Source organism: Lissotriton helveticus, chromosome 4_1 (assembly GCF_964261635.1).
Source record: "Lissotriton helveticus chromosome 4_1, aLisHel1.1, whole genome shotgun sequence".
Classification (NCBI taxonomy): Eukaryota; Metazoa; Chordata; class Amphibia; order Caudata; family Salamandridae; genus Lissotriton; species Lissotriton helveticus.
Genome location: NC_136063.1, coordinates 59,420,285 through 59,447,973, shown reverse-complemented (window position 1 = coordinate 59,447,973; position 27,689 = coordinate 59,420,285). Strand labels below are relative to the sequence as shown.

Below are 27,689 nucleotides of genomic sequence, written 5' to 3'. Positions count from 1 at the left end.
CCGTCAAGATCCCCAGTTTTGGATGAGTACAAGTCTGTATAGTATTGCTTGAATCTATGTGCTGTATCTGCTTCATCTGTGAAGATCACCCCCTCTGCTGATTTCACCTCAATAACCTACGTTATACCCCGCTTCCCCCTCAGCACCCTTGCAAGGACCGAGCTTGGCCTATCCTCCTCTCCATACGTGCGGGCCTTGGCATAATTTCCCATGTGCTGGATCTCTCTGTCCGCCTCCTCATGGTACTCTCCTAGCAGTGCCTTAATCTCCTCATCTAACTCACTGACGTGGTCTTTCCTCTGCCGCTCCTCTAGCAACCCTAATTGTCTCTCCAAGTCTGTTAATCTTTGTCTAATGGATTTGAGGACCACCGAGTGTTTGGACATCACTATTCCCCTAATATACACCTTAAATGCCTCCCATACTGTTTGGAAGTTGTCCAGGGAGCCAATATTCGACCCAAAGTACACGTCAATGGCGTCAGCATGTTCCCCTTTAAAAATTGGGTCCAGGTGTGGTAAATAAATAATTAATTACCGGTACTATTTTTGAATATATTAACAATAACAGATAGCTCAATAAATAAGAGGCAGGATCCGATGTGTCCGAGTTGAACAGGCTTTATTCAGGCAAAAGGGAAGGGACTGGAACGGGACAGCCTGAAATAAAGTAGGAAGGAAGGCAGCTGCACCATTTCATCGACAGTGCAGCATATATATAGTACAACATTACATTACATTACATACAGTAGGCGTAACTTATGACAAACGTAAGATAAGAACACATGGGTGGAAGAGGAAGGCGTGCACAGGGCGTGCACGTAGACATGTGATGAGAAACGTCATAGGAGTGTCATGAATGGGCGGAATCATGGAGGGGGCTACCTGAGCAGCTGGGACCTTTAACCTAGTGGTGCGCGCAAACGGGCAATGACGTGTTACCAGGGAGAACTGGGGGCTATGACTTCTACACTAGAAGAGGAGACTAAAGTCTGCGGTGTCAGGACGACATGTACCTATAGCATATCTGGTATCTCGTGTTTGGAGTACATGTTGATAGAATCTAAAAGTTATCAGGGCAAAGGCTACTTGATACTAAGGCTGGTGCATGCATATATTCTACATGTATTGCGTGTGCTATGAATCTTCTATGAATATTAATACAGTAATTCTCTGACATGGAGACAGAAAGACTAGACTATAGCTGGAGATGTTTATGCGGTTCAGTAGCTTAGGAATGTGAAGAAGGAAAGCTGGACTGATAACTGGAAGCATAACATATTCTTGGCAGACAGGCAGGCAGAGCCAGGCCGGGCACCGCGCTGCGAGGCAGGAAGTAAGTGAAGGGTCAGGGATGCAGGTGGGGGCTGCATCGCTCCTCGGAGTGGGTTCAGGAGACTGGAGCTTGAATGTGATGTCCGGGCCCTTTTGAGGCCTAGAAACGGGGACAATGCGGTGAATTAACGTGCACACTGTAAAACGTGGCAACATAGGCCTAATACTCGTTGCTTTCACGAGAACTGGATACTGGCATACTAGAGTTGGACACAACCATAATTGCGTCTTTAATCGATCATAGGGGGATATATGCATATCGATCATGCACATATAACATAGGATGGGGAACACGTAGGCACATACAACAAGGCAAAATATAATTTTCCACACAGGAGTGACTAAGGCGGGAAGTGCCATGTAAATGGCTGAATTGTTTTCTTCGGAGTGGTCAAGACCAGCAGCAATGGAGAGTGGTCGGAGAGAGTGCGCGGGGGGACCCTACATTCCCGTATCTGCCCCAGCAGGGAGGTAGATGCCAACCAGTAGTCTATACGGGTGTGAATATTGTGATAAGCCAAATAGTGTGTGTAGCCACCCTGTTCCGGGTTGCGCACTCTCCACACGTCATCAAGGTCTAAACTCGTTATAACGCTGTCTAACATTTGCGCAGCTGCAGTGGGCCTCCGAACGGGGCCTGCTGATCTGTCCAGCGCCAGGTACCGAACCAAGTTCAGATCCCCTCCCCATAGGAGCTGCGCGCCGCGGCAACTGCGGACAGCCGTTGCTAACGATGCACAGAACTCTGGGCAATCATAGTTGGGTCAGTATACATTCACTGTCACCAAGTCCAACCCTTGCCCTCTACATTTAGAGATAACATTGCGCCCTTCAGTGTCTGCTCTCAGCCAGTCTAGAGTATACTTTAACTTGGGGTTATCCCATGTAAGCACCCCCTGGCATGCATAGTGAAACCCGCCGATGCAACATTCCCCGCAAGTCCTCCGCTGCGCACCATCACACTCATCTGCGGGAGATGGGTCTCCTGAAGGAGGGCCATGTCAACATGCTGCCTGTGTAAGTAGCTAAGGACCTTTCACAGCTTCCGGTGGTCATTAAGACCCCTGAAATTCCATGTGAGCTCTCTAACACTATCTACTCGCTTGGGAACCTCAGCCTCAGCTGCCTTCGCCATCTCTGCCGCTACTAGTCATCGTGTATACTTGTTCGCTGCGTGTACCTGCACCATGAACTGCATATAAATCCTGCAACAGTCCCCCCACACTTCTTGCAACCATCCCACTACTCTCAACATTCCCACCCACAGTTGACCTCCCCCTACCTGGTCAATCAGAGCCCTTGGTCCCACCTCCCCTCCCCTCCAATTCCCCAACAAACATATCCCCCTTAAAACTTCTGTGTTGCACAGGATGCGTGGGCAGGGGTCACTTCATTTTCTATTATAGCGTTTTCGCGTGTTGCTAGTTGCCCTCACCTGCCCCAACTGTGCCATTTCTCTCGCATTACTCTGCTCCAAAGTTACTCGTGGTGTCCTTTCAAACATTGTTCACAAGTGTGTCCCATACGTGCCTCCCCCCCTCGGCCTTCAAGCCCCGACTATATCAGTGTTAGCCCACGCTAACAACCCTATGCAAAGTATGACTCAAGCACTGTATGATTCAAGAGGTGGTGCCGTCCAATAAAACCTTACAATGTAGAAGTCCACAAACTCCCATTCCCCCCTTCCCTGGCAGGAGGAGAGCAGGTCCAATTGTGCCAGAGCCGCTGCCCTCTACCTCTCACTCCCCCCACTGCACCTTACCCCACTGGTGACAAGAGTTTGCAGTATCAGTCCTGTTCATAAAGCGGGCCGCCAGCTGCTTCATCAGACAACAGTCTCTCAGGGTCTTTGTGATGTTGTTTTGACCACCCCTTCAATGCCTGCTGTAAGGCCTTCGGGTCAGTGAAAAAGTGAGACTTACCCTGCCTGTTAACCTGCTGCTTTGCCGGGTACAGCATAGCGTAATTGATGCCCAAGTCACACAGATGCCTCTTCAACGTGACGAAATGCTTGCGTGCTTCCTCCACCCTAGCCATGAAGTCCGGGTAAATCGATATGTCTGAGCCCTTGTATCGCAGTGTCCCCTTCTCCCTAGCGAGGCACAACGCCCTGTCCCTATAATAAACGGTGCGCCCGTTCCACAACAAACAGCAGCGAGAAGACACCCTCTCCCAGCAAGATGACCAGCAGCTTTTCTATAAACAGTTCCATGTTCCCGGTAGAGGACGTCTCTGGCAGGCCCGTGATTCGCAGGTTGCAGCATCGCGAGCGGGCTTCCAGGTCCTCCGTCTTATCCTGCAGGGTTTGCATGAGTTTCCTCAGTTTTTTGTGATCAGTGTCCAGCTCAGTGTTCGCTTACTCTACTTCTGTAATCCTTCTTTCCACCAGATCCAGCCTCTCCGCATGTTTGTCGATCCTTTCCGGCATCCTGTCCATTCTATAGGTTAGTGCGTCCATTTTCGTGCCTAGTGACGCTATGCTGCTCTGTAAATCTTTCTCCATGGCTAAGAGTAAGCTTCGTATATCCGTGCCTGCGGTGACACTCTCCGCGGTCTGCATTCTCTCTTTCGCCGCCTCAGCAGCGTCGTGGGACTTTAAGCATCTCTGTTCAAAGGACAGTTTGGCTTGGGTTTTATCTCCTCTACCCATGGCGTCTGACTGTCCGTGCCAGGTGCGTGCGATTCTCAGTGTGCGTTTCAACCATGTCTGTGGGCGGCCCCTCACGTGCCAACCAGTCCCCAGTGACACTAGGCCCTCTCAGAGGCAGCTGCTGTTCCTCTCTCCTGCACCTCACAGGTCCTCTGTTCTTGCCAGTATCTATGACCCGCACACTTCTGCTTCTCGCAAGCTCCCTCCTGCTCTCAGGAGACTAATCCTTGCCGCTCCACAGCCCCTCCGCAGCTCCCTCTACACTGGTTCTGCACTCTGCCTCGTTGAGCCTCCCCGGCACTGCTATGACTCCAACGCTGGTGCACTGTTGCCCGCTATCACTCAAGCACAGGTAAGTCTCTCAGGGAGTTCGGGGGGGATGCACAACTCCGCCTGGCAGACGGCCAACCAGATCCCTCCCATGGAACCAGACTCACTATTCGCAGGCCTCCTGGTGCTCTCGTCTCTTCACTCCGGCGCAGGTGTCCAAAGAATGCAGTCAGGCCAGCTGTCTCCTCCACAAAGTCTCGCTCTGTGCACCACCAGCGCTCCCCGCCGTACGCCGGGTTGCCCTCCAGGGCCCAGTGTCCATTTGCCGCCCGCACTCCTGGACTCTCGGTGCGCAGTTTGGGGCCACCACCACCACAGGGCAACCACCTCCTATGGCCGCCCTCTTACTCCGCCACACTCATGCTTCCATGCTCCCTCGCCTCCGCTCTCCTCTCCACGCCTCGCGGCGGGCTCCGCAACACTCCAGAACACCTCACGATGTTTTCACATTCTCTGCACTCCCAGGGATGGAGGGGGAGGGGGCCAACCTCGCACGCCACACCAGGTGAGCCCGCCGCAGGGCAGAACACTCTCGGGGGAGTTAACTCCCCAAGGACGGGCAATCACCGGGCCAGTGCCATAAATGGCGCCGCACGCACTGTGACGCAGCTCAGCCTCTCCTCACACTGTGGTCCGTGGTCATGCGGCCCACACTTTCTCTGCACCGCTCGTCGGGTCTACTTCGGGCTCCCGCCACCGAACGCAGGCGGCTCTCCACCTACAAGTAGCGTCGCCGCTCCGCGCTCCAGGACGCTCTTTTGCGGGCAGATTTCAGCTGAATAATGAAGGATATTGTAGGATTATGAGCACCGCGAGACGGAGCTCGGGGCTCAAGCGGCCATCCTGGTCGCAAGCAAGCTCCGCCCCCCTGACCCCCTTAGGGCCAAATACTTCTCAATTAGTGTTTGGAAAAGTAAATACAGGCCTGATTTATAGTTTGAAAGACAGGTTTCTCCTTCACAAACATGACTGCTATTCCGTCCTCTTATTGCAAGTGCATTTTATCCTATTGCATATGTAAAAATCTGATGGAATACCTGTCACATTTCTGACGGTATACCCATCTGCCCAACCCTAATTAGGGCCCTAGTGCTCCAACGTGGTGAGAAATGGTGACATGACTTGCTGGGAATTCTGGCACAGACAGGCTCAAAGTTTTCAATGTTAGTTGAACTCGTATTTGTATTACAAGCCTAGAGAACAATTGATGCATCTGGTTTCCATCAGCAGCTTGGAAATTCAGGAGTAGGTGCAACTCACACCAATACACCTAAAAATGTTTGTGATGGAGGCCCATAAGTTTTATTAGGAGCAGTAGGGTTGTGTAGATCATGATTTATGACTTCAAATGATCTTCAATCTTATTAGTGTTTCCATTATCAGTAAAGTGGAAAACAAGTGTAGGATAATGATTTAGTGACCAGTGAGGACCAAAGATCTCCCCAAGGTCACACGCATCTAATTGCCCTGTGCCTACTGCTTCCTTAAAGCAAATGAAACTGCTGCTGGTCATTTTCAAGCTGCCAGGACACAGCTCCCAATTCAAGTTAGGTCCCAGCCATGAGCTCCAAGTTCAGATTTGAGAATGATGTCTACTTTTAAGAACCAAGGTGTTGGAGTGTTGAGGCACATCGCCATGTTATAGTGCTAGGAAAGGAGATGTGGTGCTCAAAGTAAGAGCCAGGCTACTATTTGATTGCTCTGTGAGTACCTTGAGCAGTATAACTTGTCATTATATCATCCCACCTCTAAATATGACATTCTTCTTTCTGTGATGGAAAGAGTGCTTGTACCTTCTTTTACCACTAACACAAATGGGTATATTTACTAAGATTTGGTGCAGTGTTGCCATTCTAAAGGTGATGCACAATGGCACACATTTTTTATCTAATTTACTTTCCAGTGCAAAACTGATTTTGCTTCGAAAATTTGCCTGAAAGTTATACAAGGCAACGCCTTGCAGGGGTTTGCATTATTTAGCATTAAAGGGGCGTTCCATGGGTAATAACTGGCTTTTCCCATTCAGCCACCCATTTTGTTCATGACAAACCTGATCTACTAAAAAAAAGAAGACATGGTGTCTGTTGCGTCAGCAGGCAAGAGGCAAGAAGTAGGGGTCTCAAGTGCACTCGAGGACAGGCTGCCAGTAATAGATGGCAGTGATGGTTTAAAAGAAAGTTTAAACCCAATTTTTTCACTCTCTGATCATTCCAACTCGTCGGGGGAGGAATCACTACAGATATCTGATGACCCTCTTAGCACAACAAATAGGCAGTGGAGTTGAACTAGTAGTAGTCAGGAAGAGGAGACCCCTCGAAAGCATAATAGGATATCTAGCTCTGGGACAATACCTAAAAAAAATTACCTACCATGTTATACCACAAAGGCCTGCCATCTCTGGACAATTCCCAGGGGAAAAGCAGTGTGAGGATGCCAACTATGGGAGTATACTAGGAGGAGGGGGCCCGAGACATGATCAGCACATTCCATCAGAATACCCAAGCGAAATGTTGCTAGCAGTAATACATGAAACAATGATGTCGCACATAGAAGAAAGTCGGGCGAAAAGCCCAAAAACCCAAGGTGCTTGGACAAAACTACAAAAGTCAATCCGGCAGGTGGGTAAATCCTGTTCAGATATCGCAGAAAGGATTTCTAAAGCTGAGAATCGAACTTCCACTCTTGAAGATAAGATGATTGTACAGAAAGCAGCCACGGATGCGTTGAGGACGCAGAGGAATGATATATCCTGGAAGCTTGAGGACATGGAAAATCGCCTCTGGCGCCATAATTTAAGAATTCATGGTGTACCTGAAGGGGTCGAATGCTCAGACCCCAGGAAGTATGTGGTGAAGCTTTTTACTGAAGCCTTCCCGGAACTAACACAGTGGATATGGGACATGGAGATTCAACGTGCCCATCGGTTACCCTTTCGGCTGAAGAATCAAGCGGGATCAAATGAATCTAATACGAGACCTGGAGCTATTCTGATATGTTTATCCGACCTTCTGTCCAGACAGGCTCTATATGACCTATATGGCCAGATAGACAGGGAAGAGTGGCAAGAATTGAGATTTTTGCTCATCTAGATTTTTGGCATGCTACGGTGGAAAAAAGGTGGCAGCTACGACAGTTAATTAGTCCCTTTCAGGACAAAGGCGCACACGCATTTCTTTTAAATCCAGATAAATTGAAAATAATATATAAAGATAAGACACGATTTATTTACATCTGAGTTAAAAGCCAAAGAGTATTTACAAGACATTAAGCCCTAGAGGAAGGAATGTTTGTAGTCCTCTAGGTTCTAGCTAAACCGTATTGCAGATTTTTGTTCATGGCTATTCCCGTTTAGTTCTTTTTTTTTTTAAGTTGTTTTGTTTAATAAACACGGTGTGGGGGTATTGGTGAACTGGGGGATAAGGGGGATAGGTGTTCTTTACGAGGCTCTCCATCACTGTAGACTGTTGAGTCTACCAGCCTCTAAGTTGGGGAGGGTAGGAGAGGGGGGCCTTCGCTGGTAGAGGAGACAGTCGAGGGGAGGAGGGGTGGGCTGTCGGTGTGGAGAGGGGAGTGGCTACCACATGAGGTGGGGAAGGTAGTGTAAAAATTATTAAAAAGCTAGTGCAGAACTTATAAAAGGAAGAGAGATGTTGTTAAGAGAGAAAGGGAGTGTTTTCTGTAGTACTGAACCAGGCTAAAAGTGGCACCTTTATTAGTATTTACATTTAATGTGTGAGGCCTTAATGAAAGTACTAAATGGCAAAGAGTGGCATGAGAAATTAGGAATATGTCCCCTGATGTGGTCTGTCTCCAAGAGACACACGTTCCATGGAGTAAACATAATATACAAAAGGAGTTAGGGTGTGAGTTTCTAGTTTGTACCTCTCAAGGTACTACCACCAGAGGTGTCGCTATCCTCACCAAGAATAATTTATTAGAAGTAACTAAAAGTCTAGCAGACAAGTATGATCGCTGGGCTATGATTGAGTGTGTTGTGGCTAATGAGAAATTTACAATATGTTCTGTATATGGCTCTAATGATGATGAAACTCAGGTCATTGTATATTTGAATATAGAATTTGCTGCCTGGGCAACTCCCTTGATATTTACGGGGGACTTTAAAATTCAATTGGGAGAAGTGACCCATGGGCCAGGGGGAGATAAATATTATGGCAGGAATCCTAGGGTCTTTAAAGCCTTACAACAGCTTATTTACAAACATGGCTTAGTTGATGTATTGTCTAAGTTGAAACATCCAGATCCAGGATACACACGTTACTCCTGCCCACAGCAAAAGTTATCCAGGTTAGAATATTTTTTTGTAACCAAAACTTATTTAATAGATGCACATATACAGATTATTCCCTGAATTACCTCGGATCATTACCCTGTTCTTTTAAAACTTACAATGTATGGTCTGGCACGCTCCCAAGGAACATTTTCCTTTGATAGGAAGTTATTATTAAATGAAGAATTTATTTGTCAACAACAATGGTTAAGCAAATTTTTAGCCATAAATTGAAACTCCACCAAATGTGACATAGTTTGGGATACTATGAAAGCAGGGCTCCGGGAAGATATATTGAGCTTTGGGTCACATGTACAAAAATAACTTAGGCAACATCTACTGGGGCTATACGGTAAGTTACAATGTGCTGAATACGCGTTGATAGAGGCGGTTTAGGAGAAACTTGACACTAAACAGGTGCAAACTGAGGTTGCATGCTGTGAAGCCAGGATAAATGAGGAGTGGGCCAAAGACATAGCAAAGAAATATCATCTTTTCAGGAGAGAGTGTTATGAGTTTGGCGAGGCAACTGGTAGATGCTTGGCCAAGAAAATTAGATGAAAGGAAGCTAAAAATACCATTACAGCGATTGAAGATTTGATTGGCACTATAGTAGACCAGAGGAGCGTTTGACTGTGTCTCCTGGGAGTTTTTATGGGCAACTATGAGGTGGCATTGGTTCGGAACTGGATTTATCCAGGCTGTTAAAATGATGTGCAGATCCCCAAATGCACAGGTCTGTGCGTGGGGACTTGAATTGAACCCCATAGTAATATCAAGGGGTACCCATCAGGGCTGCCCCTGCTCTCCTCTGTTATTTGCATTATATATTAACCCGCTCCTAAACTTACTGGAATATAGAGCCTCAGGCAGAAGTGGGTTAATATATTAGCGTATGCAGATGATATAGGAATAGTTTTGCCGGACCCTGCTACCACATTGGTAGAGACAGAATAACTAGCATCGATATATTGGATGAGCTCAGGCTATACGTTAAATTTGGCCAAGACACAGGTTATATGTACAGACCAAGCACACTTTAATGATCCGAGAGTGTTGAAGGAGGCAACGTATCTGGGGGTGTGTTTGAATGCGTGCTTTGACACAATGGTTCTATCCAATTGGGATCCTATGTTACACAAGATTAAAAAGTAATTAGATAGGATGGAAGGCCTACACTTGTCAATGCTTGGAAGATGTAATGTCTTTAAAATGAATATTCTCCGAAAGGTCCTTTATATTTTTCAGGCCGGTCCCATTAGAAATTGCAGGGAAACAGAATCAGAAATTACACTCTATATGTAGTGGCTTCTTGTGGGCTCAGGGTAAACCCTGCCGAGCCATGAAATTTATGACCTTCCGCAAGAACGAGGAGGCTGGGCGGATCCCAATTTTCAGTATTACTATTGGGCATGTTTACTACTACATTTGGGAATCTTATTAGTTGGGGAGAAAGAGGAAATTGTAGATGAAATACCACATATTTTCAAGATATTATTGGATTCTACAGCAGGGAGAAGTTTTTTTAAGGTTCTTGAGCCCAGCTATTACAAAGAAATGGGATTCAAGGTGGTCCAGGCCCCCCATTAGGCTTGGCTTCAGATTCTGAGATATCTGCAGATTGGTAGGATTAATTATTACACCCCAACGGATACTCCAACTCTACTGCCCTCTACTCTTTTCGGATGGTATTATGAATAGATGGAAATGTAAAGGCATTCAGATTCTAGGAGACTTAGTAGAAAGCAGTGGTGTTAGGACATACGGTTAGTTAATGTCAAAGTATGATCTCCCTAAAGAAGACTTTTCAACTAAGATGCTAGATTTGTGACTATTTGAGTAAAAGAGGCGATGTTTCACGCCTAGCACATAAAAAGAACTTACTAGAGGTAGTAAAGGGACGGGGGAGGATTTGGGTTTTATACCAAGCACTTATTGAAATACAAAACAATGATGTAGAGGAACAGAATGCTAAATGGAACACCAGGCTGTCCCTCGGAGGAAATATCCTACTCGAATCTATTATATTAGCTGATAAACTTTTCATCTCCTCTAGTTTCAAATCTCACCAGTACAAGACCATGTTTAATTTGTATTACACACCTGCAAAAACTGCTTGCTTGGGGGGGTGAATGAAGACAAGTGCGCTCGCTGTGGAATGGATCAGGCATACACAATCCATATGTCCTCTCCATGTCAAGAACTGAAACAATTAATTAATATGATGCAGATCTTCTTGACGGAAGTTACAGGGGCACAGATTGTGATAACCCCTACAGCTATGTTACTGGGGATATTAGAAGATGGTGTGTAGCACAGGGAATTTATACATTTAGATACTTAAAAGATATTGCTGTTACAGTGACTAGACTATGCATAGCATCACTGTGGCGGCAGAAAGAACCTACCAACTTTGAAATGTGGAGAGGAAGGTTGTATACTGTATGTAAACTGGAAACTAGCCTTCATGCCATCAAAAGGTTACAGAAACGGAGACTGGGTATGAAGATCTGAGCGGCTCCTATTGAGCACTTAACATCTGCAATACATTAAGATGATCCTCGGAAGGATCAAATTGTATAATGCTCTATGTCTAGGAAGGGTTCTCTTTCAGTACAAAACCTATGGCAGACACTATGTACTATGGTGAAAAGGTGTATGCCCCAGCGTTAGGGAGAGAGAAGGATATTACCATATGTCTTTGGATATTTTGCCATTCTGCTCTCTCCCTTTCATGCAACACTGCATTTTTTGTTGCTGAGATGTGTTGCCTGAGCCTTTAGTAAATATACTCAACAGTCTTCCGATAGAGCGAAAGTAGGGCTAATGGACCTCTGGACACATGAAAAGTGGAAGACTTTTATCTTCTTACATTTATGTTTTTTGTTATCATCATGCACTTTTTGGCAAGAAACAAATATTACATATTGAAAGGTCTCACATTAAAAAAATTGTTTTTTGTTTCCTTGCATTCTTTCTGGCTATATAGGAAGACGTTTTATTGTAGCCTTCACTCAAAATGATGAAACTCCAGCCACCCTCGCACTAGAGCTGAGCAGTTATGATGAGCCATGCATGGTGCAGGTCACAGTCCCCTCTCCACCCTACAATCAGACTGTGCTCCTGGCGAAGAACAGCACAACAGAGGTGGTCTTTCCTACAAACTACATGCTCACTGCAGGTGAAAGATCAAGGAAGCTGGTGACGGTGAGCTCAGATGCAGATATTTCAGTCATTGCGTTTAACATAGCTGACCTCTCTGCTGATGCCTTCACCTGCCTCTCCAAACAAGACTTGGGCACAGAGTACTTCGTTTTCACAGCCGTAAGTTGGTATGGAAGCCATTTTGCTGTTGGCAATGGCGAAGATGTTGAGACTCAAGTCAATATCACAGTGTCCGGCTCTTTACTCGTTGATGGAACCAGATATCAAGACAAAGAGATGGTCACCATCACCCTGGCTCCACAGGAGGTCATTCTGCTCAGTGACACTAATGACCTGACTGGCACCAGAGTTGTTTCCTCAACACCTGTGGCTGTTTTCAGTGGTAGTGCATGTTACAGCTCACTGTATAGTTTATGTGACACACTAATCGAACAGCTATATCCTGTGCAAAGTTGGGGGCAACAATTTGTTGTATTCCCGCTGATGACTAAAGACGTGAGAGACCGTATTATTATCATCGCTGCAAGACCAAACACCACAATCACTCTTCGTACTGAAAGCACCACCCTACAGCACAGCCTTCAGCCTGGGTCTCACGTCAGCATGGACTTACAAACAGGGATGCTTGTGGATGCCACCGAGCCAATCATGGTCGGATATCTCTTCCAGGGGTGCTACAGTCCATTACCATTCATATTTGATCCTTTCTTAGCAACCGTTCCACCCAGCAACTTTCCTTGGAGATACTACAAGTTTGTTACCAAAGACATTTTTTACAACTACCTATTTATTGTGTCTCGCTCATCCTCCTCGTCATCCGATTTTCTTCTCGACTACAGACCACTAAGTGATTATGCACCGACAGAGCAGGACCTAGAAGGCTTCACAGGTTGGGAAGTGAATTTAGGAAAAAACGGTGGGCAACATGAAATTTCCCATCAGTCGGAGACATTTGGAATTTATGTATATGGAGTTGAAAATGATATATCTTACGGATATTCACTTGGCCAAGCGCAGTCATTTTCAGGTATTGAACAATTATATTTTTATATTTGCCATTTTTTTAAATGTCTGTGAACATATTGAGTTTTTATGCACGTTGTATGTATGTGCATTTTTAAAGCACAACACTATCTAGAGAGCTTTCTAGAAAGGAAAAGAGTGCAGACTGTAGGTCAGAGCCCACAATATGATTCAGGATCTTTTACAAGAAGCAGAGTGTAGAGGGAGGTCATGGACGTCAATTCACCAAAAGGCCTGGGGTAGCGGTAGTGGCTTCAAATGCCCCTTGACCTTCACTTTCACTCACACATATGTTTATACATACACACACATTCAGGTATACACACACACTTTGTCTACACATGCAAACATATTCACACACACACACCCACGCACACATCTACACACACACACCCACGCACACATCTACACACACACACGTGCACACACACACACTCTTACATAAACACACTCAAAACTGCAAGCATACACACAGCATATATACATTTGAAATCACTTTTATTACCTACCTCAGCTGCAAGGAAAAGTCACTTGTCAGCTATAGGCTTTTAGTGCACACTGGATTCCTTTGGACCTTTTGATAAATCAAATGTCTTCTGCGGCGGCTGCTCAGTCGGGAGATGTTTGCCTTGGTGGACACGGTGACAGCAAATAGACGAAATTTCCAAATACATTTAACCAATGGGAGTAGTCAGGATAAGAAGGCCCCATCAGATCATGCAGTAACTGATAAGTGCCAAATATCTTGCCGCATAATTGTAACCTTAGATCCTAAGAGAATGTTGGTAAAGGACCCTCGATTGGAGAGTCTGAGGTCAGAAAGCGGAAATGCCAAAGAACCCCTGGCGGGAATCAGTACCTGGATTACAAAGTTAGTAACACAGAGAGAGACAGCCCAGTCACCCCAGATGAATAACAAGTATCGTAACACTCATGCACCCAGGGAAACTTTCTTTGGGGGGACCTTAAAAACCCCCAAGGTAAAGTCTTTGCCTTCTGCCACGCTGAGATCAGTGTTTCTGATTCAGTGCGAATTCAATTCTACCTTTTGACACAGTTTTCAACTAAGACGCCAGTCCAAGGTGCTTTAAAATGCCCTGAAAAGTCCTTCTGTCATATTATCTAAGATGCCCTCAAAACTTTCTTTACATGATATCCAGTCTTATTGAGTATTACTGACCATTGTTTTCTTAAATACCCCTGTGTTCCCACAAATGTACTATGGGAGAACCTGAAGTCCAATAGTAAAGTTGCTTGTAAGTCTATTCCAGTTAGAGCCCAACCAATTGAGAAGTCTCGGCTACACCCTTGAAAAGGACACATCAAAATGTATTAGTTTCACAGCTATATGTATGTATGTACATGCTATTTCTACATCTAAAACCTAGTGAAAAGACAAAGGAGTGATGCCCATGATCAAAACCAGCATAAGGTCAACAAGTAATAGGAGCCGAAGCTGGGTTGTGGACAGCTAATGCATTGTGAGGTATGTTCCTTTTAAGACATTTGTCATCAACTTTTCCCTAAACTGGAGATGGGATGGGGTGGTCCTGATGAATATTAGGATGTTGTTCCAGATCCTGGGTGCAAGGATGTAAAAGGCCTCCTTCCTTGTTTTGTTTTACACTGCTTGGCCTACAGTTTGATTGGTTCCTGGCTGTGGGTGTGCTCAGAACCCGCCAAAGATGGCGCGCTTATCTGCAAGATAAGCAGGATGCTGGTTGTGAAGACTGTAAATGATGCAGCTGGGTTTGTATAGTGGTGCCTGGCATGGGTATCCAAGGAAGTTCCTTCATGATGGGATAGATGTGATCATATTACTTCAGGCCCTGGATGAGACGTGTTGACGTGTGTAGGATGCCCTAATAGCTTCAACATGTTGCACACTGATGTATACACTTTTTTTTAAAGTTTTTGAAGTTGTGTATTTCTGTGCCTAAAATGTAAATTTCAAAAAAGGTTGAATAGCATTAAATTGATAAGTTTTGCAGGATACAGAATAACCACTGGGACAGAGAATTCTAGAACAGCGACCTCGAAGGGTGAGCTAATAAAACCATAACTTGCATAATGGGTGTTTTCTAAGAAAGGAATCACTGCTAGCCTTTCCTTTGAGATGGATTTGTCCTGTGAAGATTGATTTCCAGAGGAATTAAATCCAACTTTATTTGGAAAGAGAAAACAATTAGATGGACTGAAAACAAATAGTCTAATTGTCAACACGATTAACTAATTTTATCTTCTTCAAAAAGCTCCTATAAAACCTAGTTTTCATTCCTGATTTGACCCCAAATCATCCGCTGAAATGCTTTAGTTAATTTGGCTAGTAGGTGACTCTTCCCCATTTGCAAAAGTGTGACTGCTACAGCTCCATTTTACTTCTTAATACACTGCAGTCCCTTCACATTCAACTTGGTTAAGGGCATCAGCACAAACATACTCCGCTTATTACTCCAAGCTTGTTTATTCTCTATATAGAGTCCTTACTTAAATTTGCCACAATCTTTCAGTAAATCACTGCTTGAATATTGACATGGGTGGTTTGATTTCATACAGTGTACTGTTGCCCTATTCCATTTTGTATGTTTTTTTAATTTTTTTTTTCCTTCCGGTCAAACAAGTGGTTCACAACTGCATAGTAATCTGTTGACATAAATGTGTTCACGCTACAGCAGGTAGTTAACAATGGATACATAAGATCAATCAGAAATACATTAACAATTCACTAGTGAACAGTAGGGCCTACCATATTTTATAAGTATCCTATGACATCATTCTCCTTTGTGCTTACGCAACTATATAGACAGGTAATAGACACATGTTCATACTTTCCTTCCACCTCTTTGTGGGCCTTAATTTATATCCCTAGCAGACACACCAGAGGAGTGTTCGGCACTGGTTCAGCCAGCATTCCTGGTATTGCATTCATTATATCTTGCCAATATTGGTGTATCTGCGGGCATGCCCGCGCTAGGTGCAGGAAATCGGCGTGCACAGCATCACATCTTTGACATTTGTCATGAGTTCTGAGACCGTATCTATGTAGTTGGATCGGGGTGTAATAGAATTGATGCAGAAATTTAAAATGTATGATACGCAAAATACAATTCGATGTCAATACCTGCAATTACGTGCAGCTCTAGTCCCAATCTTGTACAGCAATGGTTTCTCCTAGCAGTGTTCCCCACCTAATAAGTGATTTGTCGCTAAACTCTCTTTGCTCTGATTGTGATGCAGTGTTTATGCGGGTAATTCATTTCTGGCGTGTTGGCGCTTGCAACAGGGCCTGTAGTGCAAATAGCGTTGGTGGTTCCTCCGGATGGGTTGTTTACAGGTCCCTAATCGCCATCTGCAGGCGTAAGTTTAACATCTTCATAGGTGCACTATGTATGCTCAATGACGGATCGAACCGTTGTATAAAACTACCATGTGGGAAGACATCCTTCATTGTGGAGATCTTCATGTCCTCTAGCAGCCGTGTCATTTTCTTTTCCTGTGTCACCGATAATCTCGGGTGATTGGCTATGGGAAATGCATGGGCATAAACTGGTAGTATGTCTGCCCTGCCTGCCAGCATGTGCCATGCCCTTGAGGTGCAGCGCACTGGTTGGATCGTGTCTGGATATGAATAAGATGTGGGGTTAGATACATAAGCCAGCAATGGAGTTGGGTGCACACTATCCTGTTCTGCCGCTATATGTGGGATGAACGCGTGATGTTGTGTCCAATAGTGCGCATACTGAGCCTGTGCGCAATAGTAATATAGTTGCATGTCTGGGGCTCCAAAACCACCCAGGTGATATGGTTTTGTTAAGACTTTCCAACTTACTCTGGCCTGTTTACCCACCTATGTAAGTCTCAGCAACGTGGATCTTAGTTTGGAGAAAAACGCCTGCATCAGCCATACATGGATATTGATAAATAAGTATAGAAATTTGGGTAGGACAATCTTCTTATGTAGCGCAGTAATGTCCGTTAATGATAGAGGTAGCTGTGTCCACCTGGTTATCTGCTCTTCAAGTTTAGTCAGTGCCTTCCCATAGTTTTCCCTTATGACTAGATCTGGGTCCCTCTGTATCCATACGCCCAGGTACTTGACTGGGTCAGTTTGCCATTTCAGGGGATAATTCAGTGTCGGCTGAGTCATAGCTAATGTTAGAGGGATTAGCACTGATTTGTCCCAGTTTATACGCAAACCTGCATACTGCTCGAAGCTGATATATATTCTCTGATAAGGTCGTTAAGGTGGGCCTCGGGATGACGAATGAATAGCACCATGTCATCAGCGTACAAGGAAATACTTAGGGGACGTAGGCCTAACTGTAGGGCAGCATCCTGGTGTCGCTGACGGATCATGCAGGCCAGGGACTCTAAGATCAATGTAAACAATATCAGTGATAGTGGGCAGCCCTGTCTCGTCCCTCTTCCTATATGGATGTGGTCAGATGTTTGTCCGTTTTGTCTAATTCTAAAAGTCGGGTCACGATACAGGAGTTCTATCCATCTCACGAACTGCTCCGGGAAGCCTATCCTGCCAGTACTACAAACATGTACTTCGATTCCACCGAATCAAAAGCTTCCGCAGCAATCCTGCCGCCGCTGGCTGCGCCGGGTCCAGGCAGTGATAAAAGGCAAAAATGGCTCTTAAGTTTTGCGTGATGGAGCGGGTTGGAACAAATCCTGCTTGGTCGGGTAATACCAATTTCCCTTGTAGTAGTTGTATCCTAGTAGCTATGACCTTTGCTAGGATTTTTACATCTATATTTATTAAGGACAGGGGCTATAAGAGTCACAGCTAGTTGGATACATGTCAGGTTTGGGGATTGCCACTAAGAATGCTTCCCTAAGTGAGGTAGGAAGTCTACCCTCTTCATATGCCTCCTCATACATTGCTGCTAAGTGTGGTATTAACAGGTCTTTGTATGTTTTGTAGAACTCTCCTGGGAGCCCATCTAGACCTGGGGCTTTGTTGTTTGGCAGGGAGTTAATTGCGTCTATGAATTCGTCCTTAGTGATGTGGTGGTCTAAAAATTTCCTGTGGGTGTCCGACAGCCAAGCCAATGCTACATTCTGCAAATAATGGTCAATGTCTTCCTGGGTGGCATGCGATTGTGTGTCGTACAGTTGTGTGTAGTACCCCTTGAAGCGGCTTAAGATGAACAGTGTATCATACAGTGTGTCGTCGTCCTCATCCCTGAATGTGTTATGTATGATGTTGTTGGTGAGGGTCTTATCTTGCTGGACAAAGCGCATCCCGGCCTATCTCCCTCCCCATAATTCCGTGCCGTGCATCTTCTCGATTTATATTTTATCTCATCCTGAGCGTATGATAAATAGTCATCCATACGTTCCCTTATTTTACCCAGTAGAGTAGGGTCCCCTGTTTGCGTATGTTCCGCTTCGAGTGCACCAATATCCTTTCTATAATGTTTAATTGCTGCTGGATGTCCTTTAGGATTCCGGCATGTTTGCTAATAGAGTGGCCATGAAACATGACCTTGAATGCTTCCCATAACATCCCAGCACTAGTCACTGACCCAGCATTTAGATCAAAATAGTCCACTATTGCCTGTTGCAGCTCTGTATGGAACACTTGATCCAAAAGAGCACTCTCTTGTAACCTCCACATGAATTGTCTGGGTATATATATGTAGGGATTTCTAGTGTAATGTATACCAGAGAAAGATCTGATAAGGTTTTGGGTAGATGTTTGATCGTCTTTGTCCAAGTACAGGCTTCTGCCGTAAGCAACAAGTAGTCTATCGGTGACTAGGTATTATGTGTCGCCGAGGTGCACGTGCCCTCTCTCCTGCCTATGTTTCTCATCTCCAAATGTCTGTCATTCCCATGTCTTTTAGGGCCTTGGCCGCTTGCTTGCCGTACAGCTCGTTGCCCGTTGATCTATCAAGGGCTGGATCCGGACAGGTATTAAAATCCCCTCCGCATAAGACTGGCGCACTGTGGAATTTCCTGAGCTTAGTCCATATTCCCCTATAAAAGCTGAGGTCGTCTATATTAGGTCCATATGATGTTACTATCGTTAGAACTGTGCCACCAAAAATTCCCTGCACTATGACGTAGCGGCCTTGATCGTCATGTATCGCTAGTATGAGCTGAAATGGAATACTGTGTCTAACGAGTAGCAAAACACCCCTAGCATACGTATAATAGGAAGAGGCCATGCGAATGATGCCCAGCGCGTACCCACTCTTGTTTCCGTAATAGAGGTGAGGTGCGTTTCCTGTATGCATGCCACGTCTATCTTGTTTATCAAAATATGTGAGTACCTTGCATATTTTCTGTGGGTTTTTGAAGCCCACAAACATTCCATGTGATAAACGTTATTGTTCGGGTTGTCTTACTAGTGTTAGCTCATCTTTCCTCCCTATAGATGTCCATTGCCCTGCGAGCTTCAAGTGTAAAACGAAAACTGTACATTATCTTCCCTTGTTGACCAGACATTTTCTTTCTTCCCCAATATTTGTCCCACCCCACACCCACTCGACCTGTACCCTTTGGCGGAGGCAATCCCAAAGTTATGCTTCCCGAATGACCCCTCCTCCCGTCCCAGTAAAGATCAAGAAACCCCCCCCCACCAGTAACAAAAAACATAAACTTGTGTGGTGCACACTGAGGGACAGTAAGTGCCAGCCCATTTCCTGTGGATCTCCTCCACATGGGCAGATGCCCAGTCCAACATAGTGTGTCAAGAAATCTATGGTTCCATTACACATTTCTATAAGTGCGGGTGATGATTTGTAAGGATTAGTAATAAAACATAATAACAGTTATATTAGAAAACGTTCCAGTCATTGTCCCTCCCCCAGCTCTGCGGCCGTTCTGTACACATGATACAACTTAGCTGAGTAAATCATCAGCAGCTACGATCCGCAGCCAGCGTCATGCTTCCGGTGCTTCCACTCCAAAAGCGGCTGAGGCGAGATTATTCAAACTGGGGCGAGCCTTGCAATCCGAGTAATCCTCACGCATTACAGCAATTCTGGGTCCAAAGTATTCAGCAGCAGAAACCTCAGCCTGCTGTGCCTAGCTGCTCAGTAGTATGTGTGGTAGTAATCCAGTGCATTCAGCCGCGTGCTCCTCTATCTTCCACTATTCGGCGTCCGACGTTATGGCTTGTTCATCCTGGTCTCCTCTCGGGGACTTTCTTCTCGAACCTCGGTTTCCTTTTTGTTGGAAAAATTTCATGACATCCTTGGGTTCGCTAAAGATCTTTGATCGTCCATCATCCGTGCTTTTGGGCTGTGCCGGGTATAGCATAGCATATTGTATGTTCAAATCTCTCAGTTTTTGTTCATCCGTGACAAATATTTTTCTGGCCTTTTGTACCGCAGCTGTGAAGTCCGGATATATGGATACGTCCATGCCTCCATGCGTCAACTTCCCCAATTCTCGAGCTTTCCGTAGAGCCGCGTCCCTGTCTCTGTAGTTTAGTATTTTCGCTACGACCGGTCGTGGTCTTGAGCCAACTGGTGGTTTCGATGTCAGGGACCTATGTGCTCTTTCCACTATGAAGATTTCAGAGAACGTCTCCCGTCCGAGCATTGCTATAAGCAGCTGTTCGACGTACTTCTCCATGGGTCCCATGTTCGTGGTCTTGGCAATACCCATCAGGCGGATGTTATTCCGGGCGAGAACACGTTTCCAAGTCCTCAGCCTTGGCTGCTAGGTCGGCCAACTGTTGATCCATCTTCATCTGGCTTTTGTCCATCTGTACGTGGTCATCTTCTGCCTCTGATATGCGGCGTTCAGGCATATCCAGTCTCTCCGTGTGTCTATCCATACGTTCTGACATTCTGTCTACCCGGTACGTAAGAGTCAATTTTCCTGTCGATGTTGGTCAGTGCCGCCTGTATCGTGGTGAACATTGCCTGCACGTCATAGTTTGTGACTCCACCCGTTGCCCCCGTCGACATCTGTGATAGCGGTTGGTCCTCCGTGCTCTGATCTGGTAGCTTTTTGGTATGCTCAAATGTAATTTTTGGTTGGTTCCTGTCCGGCTTACCCATCTTAAAATCTGTGCCTAGATTCAGAGCACAATGGCCACAGGGTAGGGCAATGTACAACAGGAACTTGCTGATTCACCCCGCCTGGCCGCTGCAGTAGGTAAAGCTCCTAGTGATTGTTCTGGTGATGCCCTAGCATGGGCCTGCCTGGTCGCATTCAAGACTGATGCCGGATTTTGCTGTATATCACGCTGCCGGGGGGGGGGATCCACGTGCCCTCTCCCTTTTCGCAATCTCAAATGTGCCTCAGAGTGTCCAGTGGCTTTTTTGTGTAACCTCTGCTTTTTTTTGCGGGCCTTGTTGAGCGCTATGTGGGTGTGTGTCACAGCCGCCAGGGGTTCCTTACACTCCTAGGGTTTATGGTTCCCAGTCCCTATGCTTTCAAAACTGACCGCAGTAGTCAATGCCCGTAGCAACCACATCTCAATACCCTCCAGCGGGTAATGCCCCTCAGGACCTCGGTCATGATTCCTTTATTTTGGACCAGGCTGCTGGTCTGTATCTCGGCAGATTTATGGCGTCCTATTGCGCGGGGGCGCCCGGTACAACACTCTCTGCTGGCGCCTCCACCCCCGTGCATGTCGCGTTAGTCCTCCTCTCCAGTTCCCAGACAGATGGCCGCGTCTGCTCCTCTGGGGGACCACGTTCATTCTGTGCCATCCCAGCACCCATACCACCTTCACTCTCCGGCCGGCGCTTCGCTATGTCTACGGCTCTTCAGGATCAAACCCGACCTTGCTCAGGCAGCCTTCCCCCAGTGGGTGTAGAGCTCACCTCCTCTCCGTCTCTCCGCATTTATTCCTGGTTCTCCCGTGCCTCCACCAGTATGCAGGGTTTTGGTCGCATCGGGCTTCATGTCCTCACAGGGTCCGCCGTGTGTGCCTTGGGTCACCGCTTCACGTCTCACCAGAGGCTGCCTCTCCAGTTTTGATTTCTGTCAGCTAGGCCACTGGGGTCTGAATCTCGTTCCAAGCCTCTTCAAAGCCTTGATCAGCTTAAATGTAACATAACCAGGCATCGGATGGTCCGTGGCGTTAATCCTCACCCAAGTTGCTGCGATTGGGTTTCTATATTTGCAGGATTTTGATGTTTATTTTGGGCATCTGTGAGGAGCACGTCTAAGACGCGGCCATCTCGCAACTTGGCAAGCTCTGCCCCCCCTCCATTTTATATGTTAAAGGCTAATTATCCACAGATACCAACAATTGGGAACGGCTGTTTTTCCTTTCCGCCTAGTGCACATGTTCAGTGTCCTTATTAGAGGTTGGAAGATGCACATCTAGTTGATGCCACTACATTGCCTGGAGGAGGTTTCCCCATGCTAAAAGTAGACCACTCACAACAGAGCTACAGTATGATCCCTAGTGGTTAAGTTATGCCGGTGTTGGCTGGTGCTTGGCACTAGCACTTATCGCTAAACACTGACACTTATTTAAGACACCCTACCATATGGTGGCGCTGTATGTTTTAGCAGTATTCTTCACTATTAAGTATTGAACGGTCATAAAAAAAATGCGCAGATCCAAGCCATGCTTTCAGCCGGAATAATCCAAAACACCACGCTTGTATTATGTGATGCACAGTATGTGACTGTGTGGACAGGGACACCGTCTAGTGCCAACCACAATGTCCTCCAGAGGAATACCTCGTGCCCTGGCACATACATTTCTAAAAAGTAGGCACTGATAGTGCCCATATATAGGTAATGCAGCATAGCTACAATAGTAATGCCTATTCTTGCGAAATGCAGCACAGCTACTATGGTGATGCCCCTGCATGAGAAATGCAGCTGAACTACCATGGTGATGTCCATGCTTGAGAAATGCAGCAGTGCTACCTTTATGATACCCATACTGGAGGAATGCAGTAGAGCTGCCATGGTGATGCCCATCCTTGAGAAATGCAGCAGACCTACCATGGTGATGCCCATACATAAGAATTGCAGCAGAACTACCATGGTGATGCCCATGCTTGAAAAATGCAGCAGGGCTACTATTGTGATGCCCATTCTTGAGAAATGCAGCAGTGCTACCGTGATAATGTCCATACTGGAGAAATGCAGCAGACCTACCATGGTGATGCAAATACATGAGTAATGCAGCAGAACTACCATGGTGATGCAAATACATGAGTAATGCAGCAGAACTACTATGGTGATACCAATGCATGAGAAATGCAGCAGAACTACCATGATGATGCCCATGCATGAGAAATGCAGCAGTGATACCATGATGATGCCCATGCATGAGAAATGCAGCAGAGCTATCACGAAGATGTCCATTCTTGAAAAATGCAGCAGAGCTACCATGGCAATGCCCATCCCTAAGAAATGCAAACATGGTGGTGCCGATTCTTAAGAAATGCAGCAGATCTACCATGGTGATGCCCATGCTTGATAAATGCAGGAGAACTACAATTTTGATGCACATTCTTGAGAAATGGAAAAGAGCCATCATGGTGATGCCCATACATGAGAAATGCAAAGAGCAACCACAGTGATGCCCATTCTTGAGAAATACAACAGAGCTGCCATGATGTTGCCCATAATTTAGAAATGCAGCAGAGCTACTATGATGATGCCAATTTATCAGAAATATAAAGAGCTGCCGTGATGATGCTCATTCCTGGAAAACGCAGCAGAGCTACCATGGTGATACCCATTCTTGAGAAACGCAGGAGACCTACTATGGTGATGCACATTTGTGAGAAATACAGGAGAGCTACCATGATGATGCACATTTGTGAGAAATACAGGAGAGCTACCTTGATGATGCCCATACTTGAAAAATCAAAAAAGTGGTGGGTCCCGCACCCATGGGGGTAATCCAAAGTTCAAATACTCTTTGTATAGAGAAAGTACACTGTTTAGTTGGCGTGCAATGCGGTATCATCCTCTGAGCCTGGACGTAGAATTCAATTAGACTGTCGAGTTTCCCCACTGGGAAACATCCCTCAAGAGCTGCCATGATGCCATAGTTGTGCCCATTCTTGCATAATGCAGCAGATCTACCATGGTAATGCCCATTCTTGAGAGGATGCAGCAGAGCTACCATGGTGATGCCCTAAACTGGGAAATCTTGGCAAGGTCTATTACAAATGAACGGGTAATTGTAAAGGTCATTGTATTCTGGCACCGAAAGTCATGCCTTTGACAGGTAGGAGTTATATATTTTCGAGATAATCATGAATCGGAGAAGGTTTTTACAGCTTTCATTCCGAATCCGGGTACCTTGCAGTTCAGGCTGTACTGTCCACATGAGTAGCAGGCTCCATACATATTTAGATATGTCTGTGTTCCAACTGAGGTGGCATGGTGAGCAAAAAACAATGGTTTAGGATGTGGCCCAAGCGATTGCCAGTGTTTGAGACTATTTCAATCATTTCATCCATCACCATGTTGGTGTAGAATTGTGAATATATTCATGGCTGCTAAGTTTCGGGTAGGATAGCTTTATAAATATCAAATATGGACGAAATAGTAAATATCAATAATATAATCCTACTGATTTCAATGTTTTTTTCATACTAGACGACCTACACTTTTAAAATGTGAAGTTTATGGTGTATTCGTAAAAAGTGTGATACATGTATTTTATTCTTGTTATACTTTTGAAAGCAGGCCTTGCAGGCTGCTGCAGAAAGCATGTGTTTTTGGCATGTTATACTTCTAGTTACAAATGGATTACATATTCCCTTCAAGCTTGTTCCATAATTGAACTGTGCAATTTCAGAAAACCTCAGCACAGAAATTGCGTTTTTTTTACCAATGTATCTGATAATATATATATTACCTACTGGCGGTCGCCAGTAAGTAGTTATAGTTAGAACCTAGCTTCCATAGGAAAAGCATTTTTTGATTTGCTAATAACTTTGGTGTCGTATGACGAATCTTCGCGAAATTCTCCGAAAAAAAGTCTATCCAGGTCAGCTCCTATCCTGAAAGTTTGGGGGTGATTCGTCAAGCAGGAGCTGAGAAAAAAGTGGGGTCCAAAAACATGTTTTCCCCATGTTAATTTACATAGGATATTTTGCGACGGGTTACAGCCTGAACTACTGAACAAAATTACCTCAGATTTGGCAAAAATGTACTGCTTGGATCAGAAAGCGACCTTTTTTTAAAAGGGTGTAAATCCGTTCAGTAGTTGCTGAGAAATTATAAAAATATAATTTTCGATATTTGGGCGGAGCCTAAGTCCTGAGCACGAACTTAACTGTGATTGGATGCCAACACTCCGAACCAGGAAGTGTTGGCAGCCATCTTGTGACTCGGTTGAAGCGAGTCACCGGATAACAGAGAAACAAAGATAAAAAACAAGAGAAGGGGGCAGGGTAGAAACACCCTGACCCTCTAGGCTTGCTCAGAGGGTCCCAGAAGGACCCCCAGGGCAAAAAAAGCATAACAAAAAGAAAAGAATTCAGCGCAATTTGCGTCGGGGTCGCGGGTTCACACGTTTTATTTGAATGAGGCCCCTGGGTGGGCAAGGTACCGTGGGGCATTTCTTAAAAAATAAAAAGGGGGGGCTCGATGGGGCTAGCAGCCCCGGGGCTTCACTCATGTTGGGAGGGGGGTTGCGTGGCAACCCTCCTGGAGCCCTACATGAGCTTATAACTTTGGTGTCGTTTGACGAATCTGTACGAAATTTTCCTAAAAGTTTCACTTTTTTGATCAGCTCCTATCTTGATAGTTTGGGGGTGATTGGTCTGGGGGGGCTGAGAAAAAAGATGGCCTCAGAACGTGTTTTCTCCATGCAATTTCCATAGGAAACTTTAGAAAAGGCTACAGATGAAACTGCTGGATAGAATTATGCCAAATTTGGCAGGGCGAAAGGTCTTGGTTCAGAAAGCAAGCTTTTGTTGAAAGTGTATAAATCTGTTCAGTAGTTTTTCAGATATTAAAGGCAAAAAAATATATATATCTGGGCAGAGCCTAACTCCTGAGCACAAGCTTGCCTCTGATTGGCTGCTAACACTTCAAACCAGGAAGTGTCCTTTGATTGGCTGCTAACACTTCAAACCAGGAAGTGTTAGCAGCCATCTTATGCCTCGCATCGAGTGAAAATATAAAGCAAAGGTCCCGTGGGCAATATAATATAGTGGAGCTCTGTCTATGTGACATACCGCTTACACACTCCCTCTGCCCACATCACCAGCTTGCAGCTATGCCTTTAGAAGGCAGTCCGTCGGCTCGCAGCTCTCTACCTTTGCGAGCTAGTACGCTGCTGTGCTTCTTTGCGAGCGGATGCGCCACATTTTACAGGGAGAAAGGTCATGGTCCAGAAAGCACGCTTTTGTCTAATTGGGGTGAAATCGGTTCAGTAGTTTTTGAGAAATATCATATTGTACAGATATCGATATTTGAGAATTCTGACAACTCATTGGTTGAGGTGTTAGGAGCACAAGCTTGCACCTCATTGGCTGCGAACTGTTGCCACTAGGAAGTGTTGGCAGCCATTTTGTGATTCAGTCCGTCAGCTCGTATCTCTCCATAGTGCTACCTCTGCGAGGCAATACTGAAAATATACTGGAGCTCTGTCTGTGCAAGATTCACGATTCATGCTCCCTCTCCCCACATTTCCAATTCGCAGCAAAGCCTTTAGAAGCCAGTCCGTCGGCTCACAGCTCTCTACCTTTTTGAGCTAGTACGCTGCTGTGGGTCTTCCTCTGTGAGCTAGTACGCTGCTGTTCCTTTGGAAGCGGACAGCCCGTAGTTCTCCCTCTGTGAGTCGAGCCCACCTGCAGCAGCTGTGCCTCTGCGAGCCTGGGTGCGGACGGCCTGTAATTCTCCCTTTTGCGAGTCGAGCCCAAGGGCGGCAGTTGTGCCTCTGTGAGCATGGTTGCGGACGGCCCATAGTTCTTCCTCTGCGAGTCGAGCCCACGGGCCGCAGCTGTCCGTCTGCGAGCCTGGGTGCAAACTGTTGATAAGTCACAATATATGAGCATTGAAAAGCCATTTTGTGATTCAGTCCGTCAACTCGCATCTGTACTAGGCAACTCTGAAAACATACCGGAGCTCTGTCTGTGTGAGATACCCATTTCACGCTGCCTCTCCCCACATCAGCAGGTAACACACCCTCTTTCCACATCACCAGCATACCCCCAATAACCTGCATGTGAGGTTGGACAAATAAGAATCACAGTCATGTATGGATTTACATATAAAACATTTTATTTAAACAAAACAACAAGAAAAAAAACTAGGTACAGCCATGGCGTGTCATCCTTGGACCATTTGTGAATCACAGTCTGCAAGACAAAAAGCAAGATAAGATTGTGCATCATGCGTCCATCAAAGGAGATAGAGAGAAAGAGAGTAAAAGTTTTGAGAGAGGAAAAGAGGGAGAAAGAAAGAATGATTGAGAGAGGAAGATAGAGAAAGAGAGAAAAAGTGATTGAGAGGGGAAGAGAGACAGAAAGAGAGAAAGAGTGAGATACAAGGAAGTGTGAGAGAGAAAGAGAGAAACAGTGAGACAGAGAGGAAGAGAGAGAAAGAAAGAATGAGAGAGGAAGATACAGAGAAAGAGAAAGAGAGAAAGTGTGAGAGAGAGAAAGGAAGAGATAGAGAATAAAAGAGAGATGGAGTGTGGGTGACAGAAAGGAATAGATGGAGAGGGAGAGTGAGTGTTGACACTGTGGAGAAAATCTTGAGAGCTCACCTTTCTGTCACTGGTGTGTCTCCAACCACGTGCCGGGACATAATGTAGGCCTCAAGTTTAGTCATCTGAAACATAGTATAGAAAGAGTAAGGGCAGAGTACATTCAGCTGCACAATTTGTGAATCACAGCCTGCACGACAAAAAGATAGATAAGATGGTGCGTCATGCGTTCAACAAAGGAGAGAGAGAGAGAAGAGAGGAAAGAGTGAGAGAGAGGAAGAG

At 45.6% G+C, this 27,689-nt stretch overlaps 1 protein-coding gene across 1 annotated transcript in view; it reads left to right on the top strand.

Moving 5' to 3' along the window:
* The window catches only part of LOC144827859 (IgGFc-binding protein-like), a 196,488-nt gene extending 183,497 nt beyond the window's left edge, over positions 1-12,991 (top strand). Inside the window, exons 4-5 of the mRNA XM_078686024.1 lie at positions 11,592-12,794; positions 12,891-12,991. Of these exons, the coding sequence (XP_078542150.1) occupies positions 11,592-12,794; positions 12,891-12,991 (1,304 nt within the window). The remainder of the gene's footprint in view (positions 1-11,591; positions 12,795-12,890) is intronic.
* The last annotated feature ends 14,698 nt before the right edge of the window (positions 12,992-27,689 follow it).